This window comes from Triturus cristatus, chromosome 10 (genome assembly GCF_964204655.1).
Source record: "Triturus cristatus chromosome 10, aTriCri1.1, whole genome shotgun sequence".
Lineage (NCBI taxonomy): Eukaryota > Metazoa > Chordata > Amphibia > Caudata > Salamandridae > Triturus > Triturus cristatus.
The window spans coordinates 890,638,608-890,663,543 of NC_140593.1; the positions used below are offsets into that span (position 1 = coordinate 890,638,608).

Below are 24,936 nucleotides of genomic sequence, written 5' to 3' on the forward strand. Positions count from 1 at the left end.
CCTCTGCAGCCCTGTGCCCGGTCGCCGTGGCCCTCAGCAGCCCTGTGCCTGGTAGCCGTGGCCCTCAGCAGCCCTGTGCCTGGTCGCGTGGCCCTCAGCAGCCCTGTGCCTGGTCGTCATGGCCCAGTTCGGCAGCCCTGTGCCTGGTCGTCGTGGCCCTCTGCAGCCCTGTGCGTGGTCACTGTGGCCCTCTGCAGCCCTGTGCCTGGTCGCCGTGGCCCTCTGCAGCCCTGTGCCTGGTCGCCGTGGCCCTCTGCAGCCCTGTGCGTGGTCGCCGTGGCCCTCTGCAGCCCTGTGCCCGGTCGCCGTGGCCCTCTGCAGCCCTGTGCCCGGTCGCCGTGGCCCTCTGTAGCCCTGTGCCTGGTCGCCGTGGCCCTCTACAGCCCTGTGCGTGGTCGCCGTGGCCCTCTGCAGCCCTGTGCCTGGTCGACGTGGCCCTCTGCAGCCCTGTGCCTGGTCGCCGTGGCCCTCTGCAGCCGTCCTCTGTTTCAATGACAGCTCATCAGCGAAACCGCAGGAGCCTGGCGCACTTCTGCTTCCACACACGGTGACAGCGCCCACGGTGACGCACCCTATGGTTACACACAGGCCCTCCGCTCCGGAAGCCAGGCTCCGGCTCACTGCGGCTTCTGCAAGGCGCTCAAACTGAAGCCGCCCTCGCCAGTCTGCACCCTCGAGCGTCCTCGGCTCTCTTAGTTTTCAATCATTGGTCACCAACTTCTGGTCGCGGGTATGGCCGAGCAGGAGAGCCTGGAGTTTGGGAAGGCGGACTTCGTGCTGCTCGACCGAGTGACCATGGAGGACTTCATGAATAACTTGAGACTCAGGTAAGTGCCTGCGAGAGGCATGTTACAGGCAGGGCCACTTGAACGAGGCAGTTCTGCGGCCACGGTGGTTTCCCCGTGAGTATGGATCTGTTGCTCTTGCCACATAATCCATCATCTGCATATTTTTCACTTTTGATCACAAAAAAATAGTTTCTAGCTCAAATGGGGTTTCTTAAAAGATGCCCTATAATTCCGTGGCAGTGAACAAAGCGCTGTGAAAAGAAAGGGCAGAACTGTAGGATTGTGTCCTTAGGGACATGGAGTCGTCATCTGGCACCTCTCAAATCCTTGCCACTTTGCACATAGGTCCACCTGCCACCACCACTGCTAATAGCTTTGTGCACAGTTGGCACACATTAGCGCCTTGTGCTTTATAAATCACCCGACTTGCCACCTTGCACCGATAAATGCTGATGTGAAACTGATGCGAAACCGACCACACTACAAGTAGAGCTGATGGCGCCCTGTGCGACAATGTTTGTTGGCGCCCCTACCCAATGACCACCTCCACCACGGATTCTCTCACGAGCACCCTTTAACAGTGACCAAGTCACCATAACCACACTCTCTCAGATGCATTGAATTAGTTATATAGCGCCACTCATACCAGTGTAGGGTGTCAGAGCACTTTGCATCACACGCACATTACACCGAGACAATCAATCATACTCGTGTAAATCAGTGTATAGGAAATGTTACATAAGCCAAAGGACTAAAAGTGTAGGAGTCACATGTCATCCATACTGGTAGGCAGTATAGTTTAAGAGTGCTTGGTGTGGACAAGCACAAACTCAGAGTCGAAAAAGAAACAACATAGTTGGGAGTTTTCTTTAATAATAAGAATCGATTTCTAGCCAAATTAGCCCTTTATGCAACATCAATCAATGTTCTAATGTATACTTTGCAGTGCGTATGCAGTTCTATGGTGAAAGTTAAATAGCTCACTGTTGAATATTAGCACTTTAAGTTCTAAATTGCAGGTAACAAAAGTATGTCTCTTTTAAAAGCAGTAACCTGCTGATCTGTTTACATTATATGCACTCTGTAATCTACTTGGTGCATGTTCTTTGCAGCAGGCATATTAACCCCCTGCACTAACTTCACATAAGTCAAAACCTCAACTATACAAAACGCTGCTCTCTCTCCAGTAAGATAATTAATCACACAAGTTATCTTGACATTTTTGTGAGGCCTGGTAATTGTCAGGGAAAGAAACGCTGCAGCAGGTGCTTCAAAAACATAATAAACTTTCAAACAGGGCGCCCCCAGGAAGCCAGCACCCGGTGCGGTGGCACCGGTCGCACCGCCCTAGAGCCGGCCCTGCCTCTTAATGCCAGGCGCAAACATTACCCATCTCAATACTACTCATTCTATTGACATCAGTAGGATGAAAGGCTGTGTTGTCTCTTCCTGGGTCTGAACCAGTAACTTGTATGCTACCCATTGAACTCAGCAGCAGGCGCACAACCCCCTAAGTTGTCTTGTTGCTTCCTTCCCACCTTAACAGAATGTGCGCTTTGAGACCCCCACGATTAAAAGCAGAACCCACAAAAGGTAAGACAACCAGTGCTTACCAAATAGTACAACAATCCCACTACGGAACCAGCAGGTAGAGATTTCACACCCTGTCGAGCTGTACTTTATGTGAACATTAAATGACCAACTGTTTATTCTGTTTATTAATGGGGCTATAAGACATGCCCCTAAATTAGTGTAGTGTTTTTAATTATGTCTGCTTTTCTACTTGGCCCCTTAACTGTAAAACAGTTTCGTCTGATTTGAGATAGATTCTTACAAATTGTAATAGTATTTATAAAGCTCTTACTACCTCTGATGAGGCGTCAAAGCGCTGAAATGTTAATTACATTTGCAGTTCAATACGTACATATACCAATATGCATACAGAAATACCATAGGACTAAAAATGGCTATATCAAACAACTGTACATCTGAGGTCATAAAAACGAAAGTATTTTGTGGAGCTCAATACAGAAGCTACAAAGTCTCTAAAACAAGATCCCAGTTCTCAGTTCTGCACTTTGTGACCTTGCCGTATTGTTTCCTAACATCAAATGACACTTCCCCATGGCTGTCTGTTCTTGTCTTACTGGTAATGCCTGTTAACGCAGTAATCTTGCATCTATCTGGCTTTCTGACAGCTGGGAGTTCATGGGAAGTGTCCCAGATTGACACTATGAAAGACTGTAAAACAAATTCGAATTAAGAGATTACTGAATTTTAAAGAAAGTTGATGGTTCTTGGTTATCAAATTAAAAAGGTATACATTCATTTATTTAGATAAAATATCATTTGGAAGTGAAATGAACCCTAGAGTATTATTGGCACATGGAAAATATATGGAATAGGTGCTGACATGGACCAGCCTGAGTGATATGATTGTGAATAATAAGTGGGGTGGGGGAAACAGCTAGAACAGATGACCCATAAGAATTATTACATGGTATCACTTCAGAATGAGAACTGAGTTCCAGCCGACTGAGTACAAATTAAGAGAAGCAAAGAGTCCTGGGAGGAAGAGGAAGTGTAACAAGGTGCACCGTGGGAGAGGATGAGACAACACATACAAGAGCGGAAGTGGGTCCAGGTAGTAATAGTAGTCCCAGTGGGGTCTTTTATTTGGATCAAAGAAGCATATAAGCAGCCGCGGCCCGTGCAAGTAAGCGCGGTGGGGTGGAGGGGCCGGTAGGGGGGTATTTCGATGGATGATGACGAAGGGAAAACGTATTATTTATTTAATTTTACCTCAGCATCGTCTGTCGAAATCCCCCCCACTCGGCCCCACCACACTTACCTGCATGGGCCGCGGCTGGCTTGATTAAATGGGGATTTTCCCACATTTGCTACCCAGGCTCCTTGCATACCTAAATCCTTAAGTGGCAGGTTTAAGTGACTTCCCCAAGAGCCTTTGGAACTGAAGTATAAAAAGGCAACGGAGAAAACTTCTTCACAACTTCTTGAACAGTGAGTTTAGCTAGAGCACTGCAGCTCTGCTGCTGTCTGTTCTTCGTTTCAGTCATTTTAATTAATTTACTAGTGATGTCGGTATCAGGGTGAATTTAAAAAGTGGGGCTCTAGCTACAAAGCAATCGAACACTGTACAACAGAAACTGTAAAGCGCTCTGATACCTGATTTTTCGGGTCTAGTTCACGCTATTTAAAACTCCCCCCCCCCCCCCCCAAAAAAAAAGAGAAGGGCATTACGTAGCAGAGGTTGGCCCCATTAGTGGTGAGGCAGAGGCAGAAGGGAGTGGGATACGTTTGCATGAGGCAGTCCTTGCTTAGTGAATTGAGCGCCAACAGGGAGGAGGGATAGCATGGCATTCCTTTTCAGGCAGAACCTGGCAAGGGGTTGGAAACAGAGAGGTGTTGCTTCAAGAGATGGGCCTTTAGATCCTTTTGTGAGTGGAGAACGGAAGGACCCTGCAGGACCAGGATGGAGATCGAGACCAGGGTGTTCACCACGCGAAAGTCAGGTGTCTTGTTTTCTCCTTAATGCCATTTCTGATCACGAGCCTGGTGATTCTGCTGCAGAAGTGCCAAGATTTGACAGAGATCTTTGTTTGCCAGGGTTGAGGGGCGCTGGAGCTATCTGCCTTGTATATGAGGCACCAAGGTGTCATTGTGATGCAAGCAGGAACGGGTTTAGGGATTGTTTTGGGATTCTATTTCAGTTCCAAAGATATTTAATTCCTCGACCCGCAGCAGGGAGTTGGCACTTCCGTGGCGGCGATAGGAGTGTCTCTTGGAAGCAAGCCTTCTTCGAGATGAGAGAGTACCCGAGCCTAGATATCAGTTTTAAAATCCTGTTATGGTTGAAAAGCCATTACTTTACACAAGAGAGATATTCCATGCCAACTGTTTTTTGTCTTCTATTCAATGTATGGTATGGAGCTGAGGGCTATTACGAAAAAACGAGGAGACCCTATCGGTCTGAAGGGACCAAGGGTGAACGTATGCTTTAAAGAACAATGGTCCCATACAGTGTAAATAAGGCAATATCACAATTTAAGGAATCAAAAATTGGACTTATAAATGTGGAAAATTAAAGATGGGGTTTTAATAAACAAACAGGTAGAACATACAATTAATATGTGAAAGTTGAGTGAGCAAAACCATGACAGGGTAAAAGGAAATCAGCCGATTTCCTTACCACAGGCTAGTGACTTAAAAAGTGACTTTGCAATATACGTGAATATAGGTGAACAAAAAGTCACACAAGTTACATCTTATACTCCACAATTTACAATCAGTATAGAGTTAAAGATGTGTGTGTCAACGACGTTTCAATCCCAGTAGGAATATCGGGATCTCATCAGGACTAAAAGAATAAAACAAGTGCCTGGGAAGTTGCCTGGATAAGTGGGGGGGAGTAAAGAGGGGGAGGGGGAGAGGAAGACATAGGCAGGGTTAAATGTAAGTTAATTAGGAGAAGGATAAGCATTATGGAGTAGGAGAGGGAACCTTAGAGAAGAATAATAGAGAAGTAAAAACAAGAGGGGGCAGATGTGCCAAAAGATGCCTCAAGGGGCAGGATTGGTAGAAGTCAAATTAGAAGGGAGAGTTAGCGCGATGCTGTGCATGAGGTAGAGGTGGTAAAGGATCGATATGAGGTAGAGGTGGTAAAGGATCGATATATATGGGGAGAAGGGTCTGAGTGAGTTATGAGGACAAAAGAATAGAGTTGAAGCCCCAAGGTGCGATAATGTCTTTTAGAGTCATTTTTAGGTCTCGCCTGAGCCAGCGCATGCGCTGCCCTGTGAGACATTTAGTAAGTGGGTTTTCAAAGTGCTACCAAAGGCTTTTGCTGGCCTCAAGCTTGCGGTTATGCGCGAGTGTATGCGCGCAGTCGCCATCTGGCATTCCTATCTTTTCCTCATTAAGGGCATCGCTGAAGCGCATCGCTCGCGGGCACCCTCGTAATCACTTTCACTTTCGTGTAGCGGCCGCACACTCACGATCACTTTCACTTTTGCAGTGCTCAGTGCTCCGCCCCTCCCCTACCACAGAGCGCGTCCCCGGGAACGCGATCATTTTTGCTTTCACGGCCGTGCGGATGCCTTACTTTTACAGCCGCGCGGCCAATGCTTGTTGTACTTTGCTGCTAGCAATCTTATCTTATCTTCAAATTACTTTGCCTGCAACCACAACTATATGCTGCAAGTACATGCCACTGCACCAAGTCTGGTTCCCACCATGCACGTTACCATACAGTAATAACTATGAAGCACCCTGGGTCCTTACGACAGTAGCTTTTTATAGCTATGCACAGGACTATAAGTCTCAAAATGCAACCAACAAAACCTGAACCGGACGAGTTAGTCGTGCTTGGACCTGTGAAACTTGAGAGCTCTAAGCAACAGAACAAAGACTCCCTTGCGCATGTACACAACAACGATAGAGCAAGTAGGGTCGTTACCTGGCACTACCTCCCCTGCAACACCAGCACATCATAGTGAGGTTTAAACAGTATACTGCTTATATGCTATCCGTGTTTTTATATGTTATATGTGTTTTTCTAGCGCTCGGCTCGAATCACCCGTCAGGGTATCTATGCGCTCCGTAGAAGGTGTGTCTAGCGGCCCTTGGGGGCTTACTCGAAGAGGCAGGCCTTCAACTTCTAGCGAAAGTCAAGAAGAGAGAAGAAAAGAGTGTACAGAAAGGCGTGGTGCAGAATAAGTCCAGTCTCGCCTAATTAATTAGTGGCTTGAAACGGCTGCCTTTCTCCGCAGTCTAAATAGGAACAAGTCAAGGTGATGTGTAAATGAGTGCTTAAAGCAGTCTGTAACGGGCTCTTGCAGATTTATAGAGCGCGAACTCGACCCGAAGGTATTGGAACACTTTACATAAACACCAGTTGCGTTACAGACGGGCACATTCATTTTTTGGTAGGCACGGAGAGATTAAGTGATTTGCCCAGAATCACAAGATGCTGCGCTGACGTCGAAGCTCGAACCTGGTTCTCCATCTCCAAAGTCTGGCTGTAAGGCCACAATCTCTAACAGTAGCTTGGAGTAAAGGCTGCTTACCAAACTCAACAGGAACACTGGAACTTTACTGGTACTTCAATACCCATGAACGTCTCATAAAAACAGATATATGTGTGTATTTAAAGGACCCGCCCACTTACGTAGACAACGAAAATAACAATAAAAAAGTTACGTGAATCTTAGAGTCACGTACACGTCTATAGGGGAATCACAGCCACTTAGAAATAAAAAAAATATTTTTAGCCAATCACCAGCCAAGGACAATCTTCGCGGAGTCAATAAAAAGCTGACAGAACTCAGCCAGCCAATCCAACAATACATAGCTCTTCTAACCAATGCAAGATCACAACACTCCCTCCAACTAGAGGCAATGTTTTTTTCTGTTCCCTTGGGTGTGCGCGTTCCTGTCTCCGTTTGTGTCCGCTTTAATTATTGGGCGAACGCCGTCCGTTAAAAATGCAATAAAGAGAGCAGATACAGGGTACTGAATACCGTACAGTCAAGAGAAATTGTTGACCAGTGGTCCCTGCCGACCGAAGTATGGTGTTCCTTAGTTTGTCACATTGGATACGGAGTAGAGGCCCAGACAGGTACTGGCAAGTGCAGGAAGTACTGAAGCATGCTCGAGTGAGCCAGAAACACATGGAGGAACTGTTCTTGACTTCTGACTTCGAGTGGTGCACTGCTGTCCTTCATTTACAGTTGTATATTGCGCGAACTCGGCACAAGGGCATTGAAGCGCTTTACATGAGCACTATATTACATTACATAAGTTCAGAATCATGTTTTTAGGCATGGGGAGATGACTCACTGGATGCTGAGCTGATGTTGATGTCCTTTTGTCACCGTGCTTTTAATGGGCAGGTACTGAGTACCTGCACTTCGTTAGTTTGAATAGTAGAGTATCTGCACTTCTCAGCACTGCTGCAATATATGTAATGAGGCAGTGCCCGCACGTCTTAGAGCAAATCGTTTCTTTCTATTCTGAGTACCTGTATTTCTATAATTCTGTTTAAAACACTGCTTTGTCACACATCCTGAACAACCGATATGTTGTGACACTAATGCAACAGTAGATGTTTAGCCCATATTATATTATATATTAATGTTCTGATGAAATACATCCTGTATAAAATGCCTCCCTAATATAACATAGCGCACTACGTTTCATTGTTCTGTGACTAATCCATTAATTAATTGTGTACACATGGTGGCATATTTAATGCACAGTGAAGCTCCGGTAAGCACATGTGATAGACAGACAACTGTGCTGGCTTTTCAGAATCAAAGGACAGTGAAGGTTAGGTTTACATCTAACTGGCAGCCCTCCTGGCTTTTCAGGAGTATCAGCATGTTGTATTTGTGGGTTACGTTTTCTTTAAGTATGTGGTTTTCCTTGACATTCCTTGATGTCATAGTATCCTGCTTTGTTTAGGGTTCTAATGTTGCCCAGCGAGTCATTCTGGCTTTGAAGGACTTGCTGGTCAGCAGTTTACCTTGGAGCACTGTGTATTGGCTGCTTTGGGGGCTTATTCTCTTGTATGTATTCTGTCTCTCTTTCATTCTGCCATTTCTTTCTTTAGCTTCTGACCCCAATTCGAATTCTGCCTTAGGTCTCTATTGAGATTTCTTCTCCCATTCGGTTGCGCTTCCTGTCCTCTTCTGTTTCATTGTTGCCTTCTCCCCTAACCCTGCCCTCTTTGTTCTCCCAGGTTTTCTATTGAATCCCCTCCACCCAACCTCTCTCTTTCTCTTATTCTTCCCCTCTACCTATTCGGATTACTTTTCCCCTTCTTTTCACCCTCCTTATTCTGTTCTCTATCTGCATCTAAATCCATTCTCCCTTCTTTGCCCTCTCTTCACTTTCACCCCGTCCATTTTGTCCTGCCTCTTCATTCTGCCCCAACGCCCCTATTCTGTACACTGTTCTCCTTCAACTACATCCCTGAACTAGGTGCAACCAAACACCAACAAAACCTCACACACAAGTGCATGTGAAGGACTGCCTCGGGTAAGTTTCACCTGATGTGTATGTCTGAGAGCATGTACATATTGTTTCTGTGTGTCTGCGAGCATTCACCAGTGTATGTGTATTTGAATGTGTGTATGCGTGAGATTGTACAAAATTGTATCAGCATACGTTTAAACAAGGATTGGCATAGCCAATAGGTTTCGCCTTTGGGAAATTATCAGTGTTTAGCCATGCAACAGTTGTTGTTTCACCAAGGATATTGTGAGGCATAACTAAATACTTATAAGGTCCCAAAAGCGAGACCTATTGGCTATGCCAATGCTTGTTTAGGATTGGTGCCAGGCAGTCACATGTCTTCAAATGCTCTTCTGAGAGGGAAGGCGGCTGTCTTCCCAGAAAATTGGATTTCTGTGTTGTAAAGGACCTCAGTGGGTGTATGGTAGCCTATACCAGATGGGTTGGAATGAGTCCGGGCCATAGGTGGCGCACCGCTGCTGCTGGTGCACACAGGTGGGAGCATTATGCCTTTTGGATGCCGTCTGGAGACCTGCGCCTATGTGAAAGTTTCATGCGGATGGGATCTGGCACTCGCCTTTGGCGGGATTTATATTCTGTAAGATTCGAGTCTGGTGATCTATGGGTATTACCTCTTTAGGCTTATGTTTATTTTGATGTATTCACATCTCTGTTTCATTAATATTTATCAGGGTGGGAGGGGCGTAGTAATCTACATACCTGGAAGGAGCTCCCTATTCTGCTCAGCCTAGACTTTGAGGCTAAGAGTTCATTTAATTATACATTCTGCAGCAGGTATCAATCGCAGAGACCTGGTGGTCAGATGATTGCATCTCCCTTATTCACTTGTACCTACAAACATGAAGCTGCTTAAAGGCGACATCCAGTGAAGGATGTACACATATGTGTCACTATTCAAGCAGGCATCATCAAAGGAAGATTCTTGAATGTTTATTTTTGGTGAGTGTTAGTGATACAGGACTGGTAAAAAATAAAACAAAATCTTTTCACTAGATTGCACCTTTAAATAGAATAGAAGCGTCATGAATGTGGGAGATAATGCTTATTTATTTACAATTATTTAGCTATGAAATTCCATGCGTATGAGCAGTTGAAGGAATCCAAATCCATACTTATGACCAACTCAGGGGTGTAGACTAAAATCCTCTTCTGTTGGTTTTATCCTTTCATATCGCCCATTTAGCTCTTTTTTTATTCTTTTTTTTATGAGTGTTTTTAACTGAATTGGTGATGCTACACCGATCTACACTCTATGGCCTTTTTTGTGTCTGTGGGTAACAGTCAGTTCCTTTCTAGCACAGGGGTGTGATGAGTGTGAGCCCAGAAAGCTCCATTTGGAACTGTACCCTATCCATTGGGGGGTTAGACCTAACTACCTTATGCTGAACAAGTCCAAAATGGAATCCTAAACTCTCCCAACATTTAAGACTGCGAGCTGTGGACAGATTTCGTGGAAGAAGCACCCAAACCAACACCAGTAGGAAGAAGCGTGGGCATCCTATCTGAGTCAGACCTGTTCTCAGATACTCATGTGGCAGCTGTATCTAAAATGTGTCTTTGTAATGTAAAGTCATGTGCAGAATATTCCCTTTTCTGTCACAAACACACACAATTTCAGTATCTAATGTGTGTATCTATTCTCACATTGATCGCTGCTTTGCCATTTTAGAGCGTTGTCTAGAGAAAAGCTTTAACAGACTTGGGCATTTCTAAAATGCTCCTACCATGGTTTCTTTAAGTTACTTCATTTAACTTCCTCTCTGGCAAACACACCTCTTTGTCCTGGCTCCCACTTCAAACGAGAACTAACTTCAAGGTTCTCTGTGCTGTGCACGTGATCTTCTATATGCACCAATAAGATTAGCCCAAATATATGTCCAATAAAAGATTGTTCTCTAACTTCTATCAGCTTAAAGTAAACATTCCATGATTCCCAAACTCAGACCTGCCAGATGGAGTTGATAAATTGTGGCACCAACCTCATGGGAGCCGAAAAATGAAGATGACGTGTGCAAATGTAGGAAGCTTTTAAAACATGGCTATTTGACGTAAGGATCTGTGCTCTGGATTCAGTTTCAGCAGCGCTAGCTGAGCTCCCATTAGACTAAGGGACCTCTTTTTGGGGCGAATGCTTTAGCGTTCCATAGGTATCTGCCTAGAGGTGCCATGGTGGAGATGCCATGGTGTGTGCACAGAGATCAGAGCAGAGAGGGAGGGTGGGCAGGTTAGGTTCTGATCCTGGGGGCATTCTCACTTCCCACCAGTGCCCCCTTCTGGACTAAAGCCTGGGTACACCTCAGCCTGCCTGAACTCCTGCTTGGCAAGGGACACGCCTCGGTTTTAGACACTGCCCAGCTGCAGATGCGAATTAACACACAGTTAGTGTGTCTTGTTTATCTGTTGCTATGTATCTCTCTACAGCGCCATGAAACTTTGCCGTACTTGTGTGTAATACATAACATGACATACACATGTCCACTCTCTACTGAGAGCTTACAGTGTAATATCACAATAATATCAAACGAGACAGCTCATTCATGAACAGCTGGCCTGTAAAGTGCTGTAAAACCAGGATACATAATCCCAAAACTGCGGCTCCACTTGATGGCCTCAATGGGAACTCAGGTTGTACGTCACGATATCAGATATCATCGCCTACTTCTACCTGCACTTACACTGGAGGTACGTTGAGGAGGGGTTAAAAATAGCAAATTTATACTTACCTTATACTGTAGAGGCTAGGTCGATGCATTGGATGCAATATTATTGTCATGCAGAATAACGCATGTATTGTGGGGGGGCAGGGCAGATTAGATCAAACTGTCAAATGACAGGTCTCCCAGCAACATCTGGTGCAGTGTGGTGCACAGCTAATTTATGCCTGACAGGAAACCGTTCACAGCCTCTGCATAAGGAGACACAAGCTTGCTTTTGATGCCTAAAAAGAAAGAAAAGAGGAAAGTTGTTGGTTTTAATAGAGACTTGTTCCAGACCATCGATCGCTTCTTTCAGCTGTGCCGCCAGCTCCTCACCCTTTCGCCCTGGTGGTTCTCAGTAGTGAGGTTACATCTCTTCTTTCTTCCAGGTCTGTGCTCGGCAGGGTCACCTCATCCCTCCCAGATGGTGGTATAGCTCTGCCAAGGGCTGTACGCCTCTTAAGGTTTTAGATCAGTATTGCTGAGACTATACCATCTTGTGAGGACGGGGGGAACCTGATTCTCGCGTTCCCCCTCGGGTCCATCCAAATATCATATTCTCCCTATGTCTAGACTTTAGGCAATGACGCTGTCTAGCAGACGAAATCTCCTCAGGAATCCAAACTCACCCATGGCTCCCACCAACGTCTTTGTAGCCCTCAGTGATGAACCAGTGTGCGTCACACACTTACTGCCTACACGAGGACCCTCAGACCCAGATACCAGATCTGGTCTCTGACCTCTGCTGGGCCATGCACCTTGTGGTAACGGGGTGCTCGGCATGGAGCACCTCAGATAGATATTCCCATTGGTGGCTCAGTGCGGCCCACCGCCTCGCGATTCCCTGCCAGGCCGGTGATCCTGGTGTATCCTGGCCCTTCATTTCAGGGTTGACACTCGGATTGTGACCTCATGGGGCAGGGCCTGCAAGCACCAGTCCAACACTTCGGAGACCAGCTCTTGACTCAACTTCAGAAAATCGATGCAGACAATAGCAGGCAAGAAATGTGTCACTTCCTGGTCTAGAAACGACCTGAAAAGCCTCCCTGATCGAGGCTGCAGCCGGCAGGGCGTGAACACTGCGTTTGCTACATCTGTATCTCACGTCTACCGTGAAACAGGGGATCTGTGACCCTCCTTGTTCCTCTCATAATTCTGGCCTTTGAACTCTTTGAGAACGTTTTAAGTACTACTTTTTATGTACTTCTTACTGCTTCAAGGTTGCTGATCCCCACCCTCTTTTTTAGCAGCATTTTAAGGCCAAGAGACCTGGCGAGCCCTGACACCTAGTAACTGTACAATCCACTTCTAGCACCCCACCCTGATTATGAACTCCAGAGATCAAGGCACCAGGTAGAATAGTAGTGAACCTTTTTTTCGCTAAATCTCAGCAGGTTTGACCTGTCAAAGTTTATCCTGGATTGCATACCTTTTCACACCTGGTAATTACCGGGTGTGGTAAACTCAGTAACTTGTAATTATGTGCTCTGTGCAGTCAGGTATTTGTACATGGATCGTAAACATACATAGCACTCATAAGTCATAATCAAGGACTTGGTCATTAAAAATCTCTTTTAAAAATCAGGGAAAACTGTATCTTTTACTCTTTAAAACAAAAACCTAAAACATGAAGTACAAGAAAAACAAACTGAAACATATTTTCTAGCTGTCCAATTTATTATTTAATGATTAGTAAATAAAGAGAGGTGTAATTGCAATATTAAGAGCAGTGTAAATAATTTTGCACAAAAACATAATCAAGTACTAGCTCCTTGCCTTCCCAGAACCTCAAAACAAACAAATGAGATAAACCTAAAGTAGGTTGTTGCCACATTTGTTTCAAAGTAAATTGGGCAGTGGTGGCTGGCATATATTTAGAGTGGTGGGAGGGCAACATACGTGTGGCAAGAAGATAATAAAAAAATGCACTTACCTAGCAGATTAGCCACACAACATCCTCCTCGCTCGGGTGTCTTTGATTCTGGACGCTCTGGACCAGGAAACTGCACTCTCCAATCCTGGCACATCTCTCAGCATGAGAGACTGGTCAGGATTGGAGGGAACAGCCTCTTGCAGCACTGGAGGCCTGCATTTTAACTAACCTAACTGTCCATGACAGGTAGGTTAGAGAAGTTTACAATGCGCATGTCTGGCTGGCCGTCTTAAGACTGCTGGCCAAAGGGACATGCACACTTTAAACATAAGAGCACAACTCACTCCTGCCTCTGAGCAGCACTGGCCACACCCCATCCTGACACTTGGTTCAGGACGGGTTGCTTAAAAATAAAATGGTAATAAACTTTATTACCATTTTATTTTTTAGCGGCTCTGGGGCATTTTTTTAAGGGGGCGACGCTCCCCCACTCTCACGGAGCAGCTGCTCCAAAAATTGAGCAGATATGAGCCAGGCTTGTGCATCATTTATGCCTAGGGCCAAGTCAGACACATCCCGGGCTTCCCCAACAGGGAAACCTGGACCTTCCTCAACAAGTGTGTCAATCTGAAAGCCCAGTAGGACTCATCAGAGCCATTTTCTAGTCAGGTGTCCACATAGTCTAGTCTGTATTTGCCTGAGGTTTCATTGTCCCTGCATTTCCCAGGGCCTCTTTTTTCCGAATCATGAGGTTTCCTTTCATGAATCATTGTTTTCAACACTACAAAGCTCAAAATGTACATAGTTAACCATTCAACGAGGGCTGAAAACATGGCTACGGTTGTAATCTAATTTAAGGGCAGTTTAAACACTTAGGGCCACATGCATCAACGAGAAAACTGTTCGCAACGGGCAGATTAGCAGAATCTGCCCCTTTGCGACCGGTAGTTTTACATTTGGGATGCATCATCCCAAATGCAAAAATCGCATTGTAAGGAATCTCTAAATAGCGAATCCTTTAAATTGAGATTGCATTTAAGGAATCCCAAATTGAGATTCCTTAAATGCAATGCATTAAAGTTAAAAAATTAGCGATTTTGCTAATAGGGGGAGCAAATTACCATGAAGTTGAACTTCATGGTAATTTGCAAAAACTTAGAAAAATGCACTTTTGTGCATTTTTCAAAGTTTCATGTTGCGCACACACATGCCCTTAGAGCATGTGTGTGTGCAACATATGTGCACAGATCAATTTCAGGGGTGCAATAGGGTGTCATTTTGACGCCCTTGCACCTTTGAAATTGCATGAGCAATTTGCGAGTACCTACTGGTACTCGCAATTTGCTCATGCAATCTCCAATTCATTCCTATGGGCCTGGAGGCCCATAGGAATGATTGGGACGGCATTCCTTAATTGCGACTCACAATTTGCGAGTCGCAATTAAGGAATTTGTAGGAATTGCTATTTTTATAGCGATTCCTACATGCATAGGCTTTTGCAATTCCTTAATTGCGATTCCTTAAAAATCGCAATTTAGGAATCGCAAAAGTCTTTGTTGATGCATGTGCCAGTTAGTGCCTCATTACGATGTCGGTCAGAGTTTCCTCCTCCCAACACCACCTCGGAATCGGGACTGACTGACTCACGTTCTGTGGTTCCTCCCAACCGATTACGATGTGATCGAACACTGTTTGGTCGGATTCCCATTGACTCCTATGGGAGCCCGTGTTCCTCCCAACAACACAGGCTCCTATGGGGAAATGGGGTGTGCGGAAAGCTCTGAACCCTGTTGCAGGCACCCCATGGGGCCTGCCACACAGTGCAGGGTTTTACAGGGAGGTTCCCTCAGTATCCCCTCGGCCCCCAACCGGAGGCCGCAGGATGAAAGGGCCCTGCTAGGTGCCCCAAAAGTCACTTTCTGACAGTCTTTTTGTGTCCGACAGGCTGACTTGGAAAGACTTTTGGAGACTGAGGTTGTAATCACTCGGTCGGAAATGCAGTCTATAGAGCTGTACGATGTGAGTCAGACCCACACGAATTCTCCGAGAGCCGGTTGGAACTGATTCGGAAAGACCGTGTGGTTTACAAACCGACCGTGAACATCGTAATCGGTTGGTCAGATTGTAAACCAGCCAAGTCGGTCAAGAGGGTTCCGACACGGTATAGTAGAATCCGAGTGTCGAGAGGTTTTCCGCCCGACATCATAATCGGCTCCTCAATAACTAAATCAGCACTAAATCTCATTGGAAATAGGATCATTGACCACTGTGCCTACCTTGGAACTACACCTAACCTTCTTGTTGGTTTCAGCCACTTGTCTGTGCTCCTGCCATAGGACTGCTCCTTTAGCTAACATTTTCTTAGTACCTGGTTCTCAATAATTTTTGTTGTTGGTATTGCAACCCTACTCTTTAAGAAACTAGTCACATGGGTATGCCCTCCTTCTCGCTTTTGAGCCGAAATCCGTTGTGGAGCATAATGACAAAAGGGCCTGTCATTCACAATTACATAAAATCAAGTCTTTGACTATTGCTACAAACATGGTGTAATTTTACAAATCGGAAACAGTAGGGACAGCAGACCTCCTCGGCTTACTAAATGGTCTTGAACCGCAGAAGTGAGGGGGCAAAATATTCCTTACGCACATGGTTTTGTCAGAACAGCACAATGCTATGAATGAGCTGAGTCCCTACTGAGCCCTGTATTTCTGTACTCACTTACTGACCTCACCTGGCCGATTGGAGGTAGTAACGAGCTGACTGTAGCACCGGCTGCCAGTACTGTCCCGCTCTGTACTGTGTATTATAGACTGGGACAGGCAGGGATGAGCCTGCCATGGTTCCTTCCTACTCCAGTCACCACCACGTGCAGGGACCCACAAAGAAAACAATATCAGGTCAAGGCAGGGACCAAAACAAACCCTTCTAAACTCTACCCTCTGACTCTTCCCCTCCAAACCCCTTTTTACTCATCCAAAAGCCTCCTCCTACTGCTATGACCTCAAAAAAATAAATTATCCAAATACTTCACTCTTCTATCACTCCACTATCCTTTTCAATCAAAATAACAGACTAACATGTTCACTTCTCAAATTCCATATTCCACTATACTAATTCACCACTAATCCTTTATGGGTTCCAGAGTAGCGTGCTACTCGCCAATAAAGCGTTTCAACACCCCATCAGGGTAAAAAGCGCTATATAAATGCAAACCTTTTTTTCTTTTCTACCCCTCCCCAACCCTTCTCAATCCAAATAACTGACTAACATATCCACCACTCAAATTACTTTCATGTTTCACCATACTAATTCAACACTAATCCTTATGGGTTCCAGAGTAGCGTGCTACTCGCCAAAAAGCGCTTCAAAACCCCATCAGGGGTAGCAAGCACTATATGAATACAAACCTCTTTCCCTCTTCTATCCCGCCGCCTATCCTTCTCTATCCAAATAACTGACTAACATATCCACCACTCAAATTACCTCATATTTCACCATACTTACTTTCAACACTAATCCATTATGGGTTCCGGAGTAGCGTGCTTCTCGCCAGAAAAGCGCTTCAACACCCATCAAGGGTAACAGGTGCTTTATGAATGAAAAACTTTCTTCCCCTTCTATCCCTCCGCTATCCTTCTCACTCCAAATAACTGACTAATAGCCACCACTCACATTACTTTCATATTTCACCATACTAATTCACCAATAATCGTTTATGGGTTTCCGGAGTAGCGTGCTACTCACCAAAAAAAAAAGCGCTTCAACACCCCATCAGGGGTAACAAGCGCTATATAAATACAAACCTTTTTTTCCTCTTCTATCCTTCTGCTATCCTTCTGAATCCAAATAATTGAGTAACCTATCCACCACTTAAAATTACTTTCACATTTCACTATACTAATTCAACACTAATCCTCTATGTGCCCCGGAGTAGCGTGCTACTCACTGAAAAAGCGCTTCGCCGCCTCGTCAGTGGTAGTAAGCGCTATATAAATGCAATTACAATACAATTACAATGGGCAGAACCACTCTGGTGGCACCGGGCTCTGGTCTTATTTGGCAGGAACAGAAACCTCAAGTCTCACTCATTGCAAGTGAAACTCACTCAATTTGGAGCTTGGGTAGAACTCTCCCTCATTACAGGCTCAATGTTACACTTGGGAAGCAGAGCTGGAATCTGACCTTTTGTCTCTCATCGGAGCTCCTCTCTGGGCAGAGCCGCTCCCGGGCGCGGCAGGAAGAGGCTTCAAGAATCAGTCCCTAGGACTGACCATTTAACTTGATTAGAGGAAAATAAAGTGCAGCTCGATTACTTTAAAGCGACTACACTTCAGTGAAGTGTTGATGCTAAGTTATGTATCTTGTGATTTAAATATCTTTAAGAAGTAACTTATTGTTTTCTCTTTGATGTGAAAGTTTGTTTGACCACTGCCTACAATTTCTCAGATATATGAAGGAGTTCTCACTCCTAAGTTTTAAAAGTTGAGAGCTCGGTGGTGGGGGAAGAACTGCAAGGAATGTAGCAATATCTGGACTGCCTACGTGTGGGCATTTTAAACCTAAGAGCCGTCAAATCAGGGCAATAGTGTATGGTGACCCAGAAGAGGTGGTTCGGAATATACTGTGACACGCCTGCTAGGTGGCAATACCAGTGCTTAATTTGTAATAGAATAAGCACCGGTGCCCAAAGCTGTACTCAGCAGCCCGTACCTGGGACTATTAAATGTTAGAGCGCAAAGTACTAGGGCTGCATAGTCTTGAATCCACCCCAGGCTTCTTAAATCACTGCCACTCCCAGACCCTTTATCTCTCTCTTGATAGTTCCTTCTTTCTAACTTTGTGATGGTTTTCCCTCTTTCTCTTCTTCTGTCTTTCCACTTTGTGTGTGTTTTCCCTCTCTTGCCCTCGGGAAATGTCTGAAGAGGGAAAGAAAGAGGTGGTCCCCCAAAAAATTAGTGCCGGTGATCCCCACCGGAAAGCACCGGCTCAAATTAAGCACTGCAGTGCAGAGGTCAAATTCAGAACTCTGAGCACCCTTTTTCATATTCCACTCCATTAATGTTATAAGTACTCCAGCCCCCGCCCTGCAAGCTTCTTGAGCAAATTCTGAAAAGTAAGTTTGTTGATAATTACTAATGTTAAGGAGAGGGCACAAGTTTAGCAGTGTTAGCCGGCTACTGGGCCTTGTTTTGACTGCTTCTAACTGTGAATGCAGCAGCGGCCTGTGCAGGTAAGAGCAGTGGGGCCGAGTGGGGGCGGGATTTTGACAGACGGCCACGGGGGAAATAATTATTTTTCCCTCGTCATCGCTCGAAATCCCATACCCAGCCGGCCCCACCGCACTTACCTGCATGGGCCACTGCTGTGTGAGAGTATGTATGTATGTATGTATGCATGCGCTATTTGTGTAGAGCGAAACAAACCTAAAGGCAAGCATACAGTCAACAAGTGATAGGAGAGGCAGCTGGATTCTGGGAGCAGAAGTGTAGTGTTACTGCATTGTGATGTGGCGTTCATTGGGATGCGCGTCTTCAGCCGTGTGCTAAATTGGAGTACCCTTGGGGTGGTCCTGATGGTTACAAAGATGTTGTTCCAGATCCTGAGTGCATATATGGAAGAGGCCTGCTGCCTTGTACTGTCTTTTTTACACCTCATAATCTCCAGCCAGACGGTGTCCCGGCTGCAGGTGTGCTTAGAGCCACCAAAGATGAGGAGCATGTCTGCGACAGAAGCGGGCGAGGACTGCTGTCCATGTAAGAAGGGAGATACTTGCTGTGTCCAATATGTGTGTGTCAGCCACAGTCATTTCAGGGGACATTGATTGTCCCTGTTTCTAGTACTTAATAGTGAGAAAATGTATTGGGCTGTGGGTGATGGCTGCTCTATGTTTCGAATCCTGGGCAGGTGGGTGTCGCCTACCTCCTGTTGTTGCATTGTGAAACCTTAACAGGGGATTTCCTGGTTCAGATAACTGAATAGGTGGAAATAACTGTTCAGCGTGTGTAGGTTGCTTTGCAAGTGTACAGTTCCCATCATTTGTTGGGCTTTGGTACAACAATTGTTCGTTAGTTTGTGAATTTTTAGATTTTTACCAGTAAGTTTTATTACTCTGAGTGACAGTCTTTGTTCCTCTTAACAGTCCTTGCTGCCTGAGGACCCATTTCCCAGAGATAGATATCCCTATAAGTCTAATTAGGAAGAAGAGAATTCATTCCCTGGAACGAACTCCCGATCGCAATTAGGATGATCCAGGAAGAATTACCCTTCCATAAGGCACTAAAAACTTTTCTCTTTTGTTAACCCCCCCAGGACTATCACTCTGCTTTCACTCAGAAGCGCCAGGACACCTCGTTGGGGTAGCTGTGCGCTATATAAAATACACAAAAAATAAAATAAATTCCCTTTCTATAATTATGCCCACCCTTCCTCCTATAACCCCTCCTTTTTCTCTCAAACGTCCTGTAAGTACCAAGGGAATAATTGGGGTCCCCAGCTGCCAAAGCAGTGACGAGGAAGCAGTGGGGAAGGAACTCAGGGTACTGGCCAGTGGTAGACAATAGAAACATTACAGCTTAGGCCACTTTCCTAGTTCCAGTCTTGTCGCATGAGGTTGTTCACAATATTTATTGACTGATTGCACCAGAATATATACAGGAGTCCCAAATGCGTACACGAAACAGACAATTGGTACAGCATTCTATTGTGATGCAGCTCTTAACACTCCAGAACCTTAAACAATATTGTTATTTTGTCAATATCTGAGGGATAATGTGAAACAAATGTGTGAGGACTAGCTCAAGAGACTGCTCTGCACATATGCAAGTTCCACTTGCTTCTGCCCAGTAAGTAGCCAGTCCCTCAGTAGAATGACCTCTCCTAAAGGCGAATGAGTCTGAAAAATGGCTTGACGAATGCACTTACTTAGGGTTACCATGGCAGGTTTTTTACCCTTATTAGCAACACCATAAGAAGTACACAAGGAGTCTGAACAATGGAGATCTTTTGTTCTCTCACAATAGATGGGGAATGCTCTCCTTACATCTTGGGACAAGTTAATAACACCCCTATATTCTGACTCAGAAACTGGCAGAACAATATCCTGAGCAATAGGGAATTTAGATGTTTTTTTTCGGGTTAAACAAGCCTTGATTCAATACTTCCGTATCTGGAAAGAAATAGAGGGAGCTATCAGTAATAACCAGAGCTCTCATTTCTTCTAGTCTTCTAGTGGAAGTTATTTGTATCATCTACTTTTTATGGTCTACATTGACCGAAATAAAGGTTGTTGAACAAGGAAGTTATTGCAGCCAAGAACACTACTTTAGCCAAAAGCCAAGAAAAGAGGCTGTTTTTAAATAAATAAAAGACGGAGGAACTACATAGAGGAGATCCGGAGCCAAGGCAGAGGTAGGGCATCCAACCCGTAAGCTTCTGAGCACCAGTTATTGTTCAAAACTGAGGAAGAAAATAATTGTGTGGAGCGGCAGAAAGGTTCAACCATGGAAGGGGCTGCAATTATTTGAAAAACCTCCTGGGTCGGATGATGAGTCACTGACGTAGGAAGAGTGCAACTGAGCTTGTCCACTCGCACATTTTCCCTTCCTGGAAGATGCACTGTCTTTGGGGATAAAATATGAATTTCAGCCAAGAGCAACTGGGTCTAGGCTGGACGGTTTGTACCCTCATTTCAATTCATTTACACATTGGCCACTTGGTTGTCTATTCGGACCATCACTGCTCTTCGTAATATATGTTAAGAGATTCACTGAAATAGTTCTACAAATTGTGGAGAGCTCCCTACAGCTGGAAGTTTGGTGTATCTCTGAAAGTGATTAACTGCCTCTCAGCTCCAAACCCTCTATGGTTCCTCCTCATCCTCACTGACTGGCAACTGAAGTTATATTTAGTAGCACTGGAAAGATTAAAGAACGTCCTCTCTGAAACCTTTCTGGGTTCAACCGCCACTGAAAGCTTTGTGGTATCTGTTAAAGGAATCGTCCTCATAATTCTGCTCCTCTAGAGATGAATAGGACAAAATGTGATAGAGTAGAATCTTCAAGTGATTATGGCCCATGAATGACCACTGTTATGGCCGCCTTCAAACATTGAATGCTCAGCCAAATCGTGGCTTGGGCTAATGGTAGTTTCAATAACCGACTCAGTTGATTTTGCACTGCTACTCTACTTGCTTCCAGTAGAAAGACATCACTCACTTTGCCATTGACGAAGATTCCAGTGAAAAGTGTTTCTTGGATCAGCTGGAGATGGGATTTGGAAGAATTCAGCAAAAAAACATAGGCTTTACAGATTTTTGCAGACTCTCCACTTAGCTCTCTGCTTTAAAAAACAGAAGGAGCAGAAACTAACCAATTGCTAAGATAAGGGAAAAATTGGATTCCTACTAATTGAAGGGAAGCGGCCACTGGTGCCAATACTTTAGAAATAACCTCTTGGAGGAGAAGAGAGCATGATCAGAAGGGTTTGGAACTTATAGTGTTAATGTTCTGTCGTGTAACGAGGAAACTGCTGACTCTGAAGATGAGTGGGTTGATGTTAATAAGCACCTTGGATATCTAGTATCTCCTTTGGGCAGAAGCTGTAATCAACAACTGCAATGCAAACACAAGGACATGATGGACGGAGCGCTGAAACTTTTCAGACACTCACCCCCAGTCACAGATCTGGGTTGAATCCCTCCTCGTTCTTTAGCTCACTTTGCCACCCCAGTTCAGACACAGCTATATGCAAATCAGTCTTGACCCTGTGCCTTGTGGGAACAGTCCAGCTTGAACTGCCAAGCCAGGTCTTCCCTGGACGAGAAACAAGCATCCTGGGATCAGTTTCGGCGTAACTCACCGCATCAGCCAAGCTAGCTTGAATCGAGTTGCAAAGTGAACAAGGGACCCACATCTGGGCATACCCTGCCAACTTAGGGTGAACAAAGCAAACACAAGGAGATGATGAATGGAGTACTGAAACCTTTCAGACACTCACCCCCAGTCACAGATCTGGGTTGAATCTGCCATCATTCTTTAGCTCACTTCGCCATCCCAGTTCAGACCCAGCCATGTGCTAATCCGTATTGACCCAGTTCCCCATGGAAACAGCCCAGCCCGAACTGACAAACCTGGTCTTCCCTGGTGGAAACAAGCATCTTGGGACCGGTTTCATGGTAACACACCATATCAGCCAGGCTAGCTTGAATCCAGTGGCAAAGTGAGCAAGGGACCCACGTCTGCGCATACCCTGCCAACTTAAGGCGAACAAAGCAAACACAAGGAGATGATGGATGGAGTGCTGAAACTTTTCAAACACTCACCCCCAGTCACAGATCTGGGTTGAATCCATCATTGTTCTTTAGCTCACTTTGCCAACCCAGGTTAGACCCAGCCATATACAAATCAGTCTTGACCCTGTTCCTCCTGGGAACAGTCCAGCCCAAACTGCCAAGCCTGGTCTTCCCTCAACCAGAAACAAGCATTGTGTGACCAGTTTTGGGGTAAAACCCCTCATCAACCAGGCTAGCTTGAATCCAGGTACAAAGTGAGCAAGGGACCCACGTCTGGGCATACCCTGCCAACTTAGGGCAAACAAAGCAAACCCTAGGAGATGATGGATGGAATGCTGAAACTTTTCAGACATTCACACCCAGTCACAGATCTGGTTTGAATCCATCATCAGTCTTAAGCTCATTTTGCCATCCCAGTTCAGACCCAGCCATATGCCAATCAGTCTTGACCCTGTTCCTCATGGAAACAGTCCAGCCCGTACTGCCAAGCCTGATCTTCCCTGGACCGGAAATAAGCATCCTAGGACTGATTTCGGGGTAACACCCGTTATCAGCCAGGCTAGCTTGAGTCCAGTGTCAAAGTGAGCAAGGGACCCACGTCTGGGCATACCCTGTCAACTCAGGGTGATCAAAGCAAACAGAAGGAGATGATGGACAAAGTGCTTAAACTTTGCAGACACTCACCCTAGGGACAGATCCGGGTTAAATCCATCATCGTTCTTTAGCTCACTTCACCCCCCAGTTCAGACCCAGCCATATGTAAATCAGTCTTGAGCCTGTTCCTCATGGGAGCTGTCCAGCCTGAACTGCCAAGCCTGGCCTCCCTTGGACCAGAAACAAGCATCCGGGGACTGACTCCGTTGATTCTGCAATGCAACTCTACTTGCTTCCAGGAGAAAGATGTGGCTCACTTTGGTCTCGAACAAGACTCCAGTGAAAAGTGTTTCTTGGATCAGCTGGAGATGAGATTTGGAAGCATTCACCAAAAAAACACAGGCTTTTCAGATTTGTGCAGACTCTCCACTTTGCTGTCTGCCTTAAAAAACAGAATGAGCAGAAACTAACCAGTTGCTAAGGTAAGGGAAAAAAATGATTCCTTCTAATTGAAGAGAAGCGGCCACTGGTGCCAATACTTAAGAAATAACCTCGTAGAAGAGAAGAGAGGATGATCAGATGAGTCTTGCACTGATAGCGTTAATGTTCTGTCGTATAACAAAGAAACTGCTGACTCTGAAGATGAGTGGGTAGATGTTAATAAGCACCTTGGAGACCTTGGAGATCTAGTATCTCCTTTGGGCAGAAGCTGGCATCACCAACTGCAATATCACCATTTTCAATGTAGTGTAATTCATATAATGATTAACCTATTTTGGGTCCAAACTGGACGTACCGCCTGTCTGACTTTAACACCAAGAAAAGGATAGAGTTTGCTCCTGAAAATGTAATACCTCTCACCTGGTGGGACTGGCATGACTGCTTCATATTCGAGAAATGGTTCAACCCCTTGGAGAAAAGTTTGTTTTCCAACTTTTAATCGTCAAAGAGATGCAGGATAAATCAAAGGTGCAAGGGGGGGGGGGTAAAATTCTATAAAATACCCTTCTTGCATTGCAGACAGCCCCCATTTGTCCTTAATTGTTTCCCAATTGGGCAGTAATAGTTCATTCTACCCCAACTCTCAAATCATAGCAAGGCTTTTGAGCAACTTCTGGGGTATAAATGCTGGATATAAGAGTTTTGGGATTATGGGGCTCGGAAAGGCTGGACTCTCTTCTTTTTTTCAGCAGTCTTTTGAATTAAACAATAGCAAACAATGGATCAGTGCCCTTTATATGGCAGCTAACATCCAAAATTTCAACCACAGGAGCTTTTCACCAACTATTGAAGGATCGGAAGAGGCTGCAGGAGATCACAAATTAATAAATGTACTGTCTACCAAAAATGAGACTAATAACCCCATATTGCCTAGAATAGAGGCAGGATTAGTCTCTTCTTGCAGATAGTCAAGCAAGGCCTGGGAGTCCTTTAATAATGTTTTGGGCAGCATATGTCCCAGTTATGATTGCAAAATGATAAGCCACATAGGAGCTCCGCTTTCTTATCCACTGGATTCGATAGCTATGTTTCTTCTGATGCTAATGATGAAGAAGACACCATATTGGAAAATATTGAATTCACCTTAGGCATTTGGTGGATTCATTCTCAAAATTCACCAAGACTAAAGCTCTTCATTCA

At 45.2% G+C, this 24,936-nt stretch overlaps 1 protein-coding gene across 2 annotated transcripts in view; it reads left to right on the forward strand.

Annotated features, from left to right (window-relative positions):
- The first annotated feature begins 564 nt into the window (after positions 1 to 564).
- LOC146796188 (unconventional myosin-Ig-like) overlaps positions 565 to 24,936 on the forward strand; it is a 1,225,789-nt gene continuing 1,201,417 nt past the window's right edge. The window contains exon 1 of one of the 2 annotated variants that reach the window (XM_085628614.1): positions 565 to 827. In XM_085628614.1, the coding sequence (XP_085484740.1) occupies positions 733 to 827 (95 nt within the window). In that variant the 5' untranslated portion in view covers positions 565 to 732. The remainder of the gene's footprint in view (positions 828 to 24,936) is intronic. The other variant, XM_085628615.1, reaches the window with a different exon arrangement.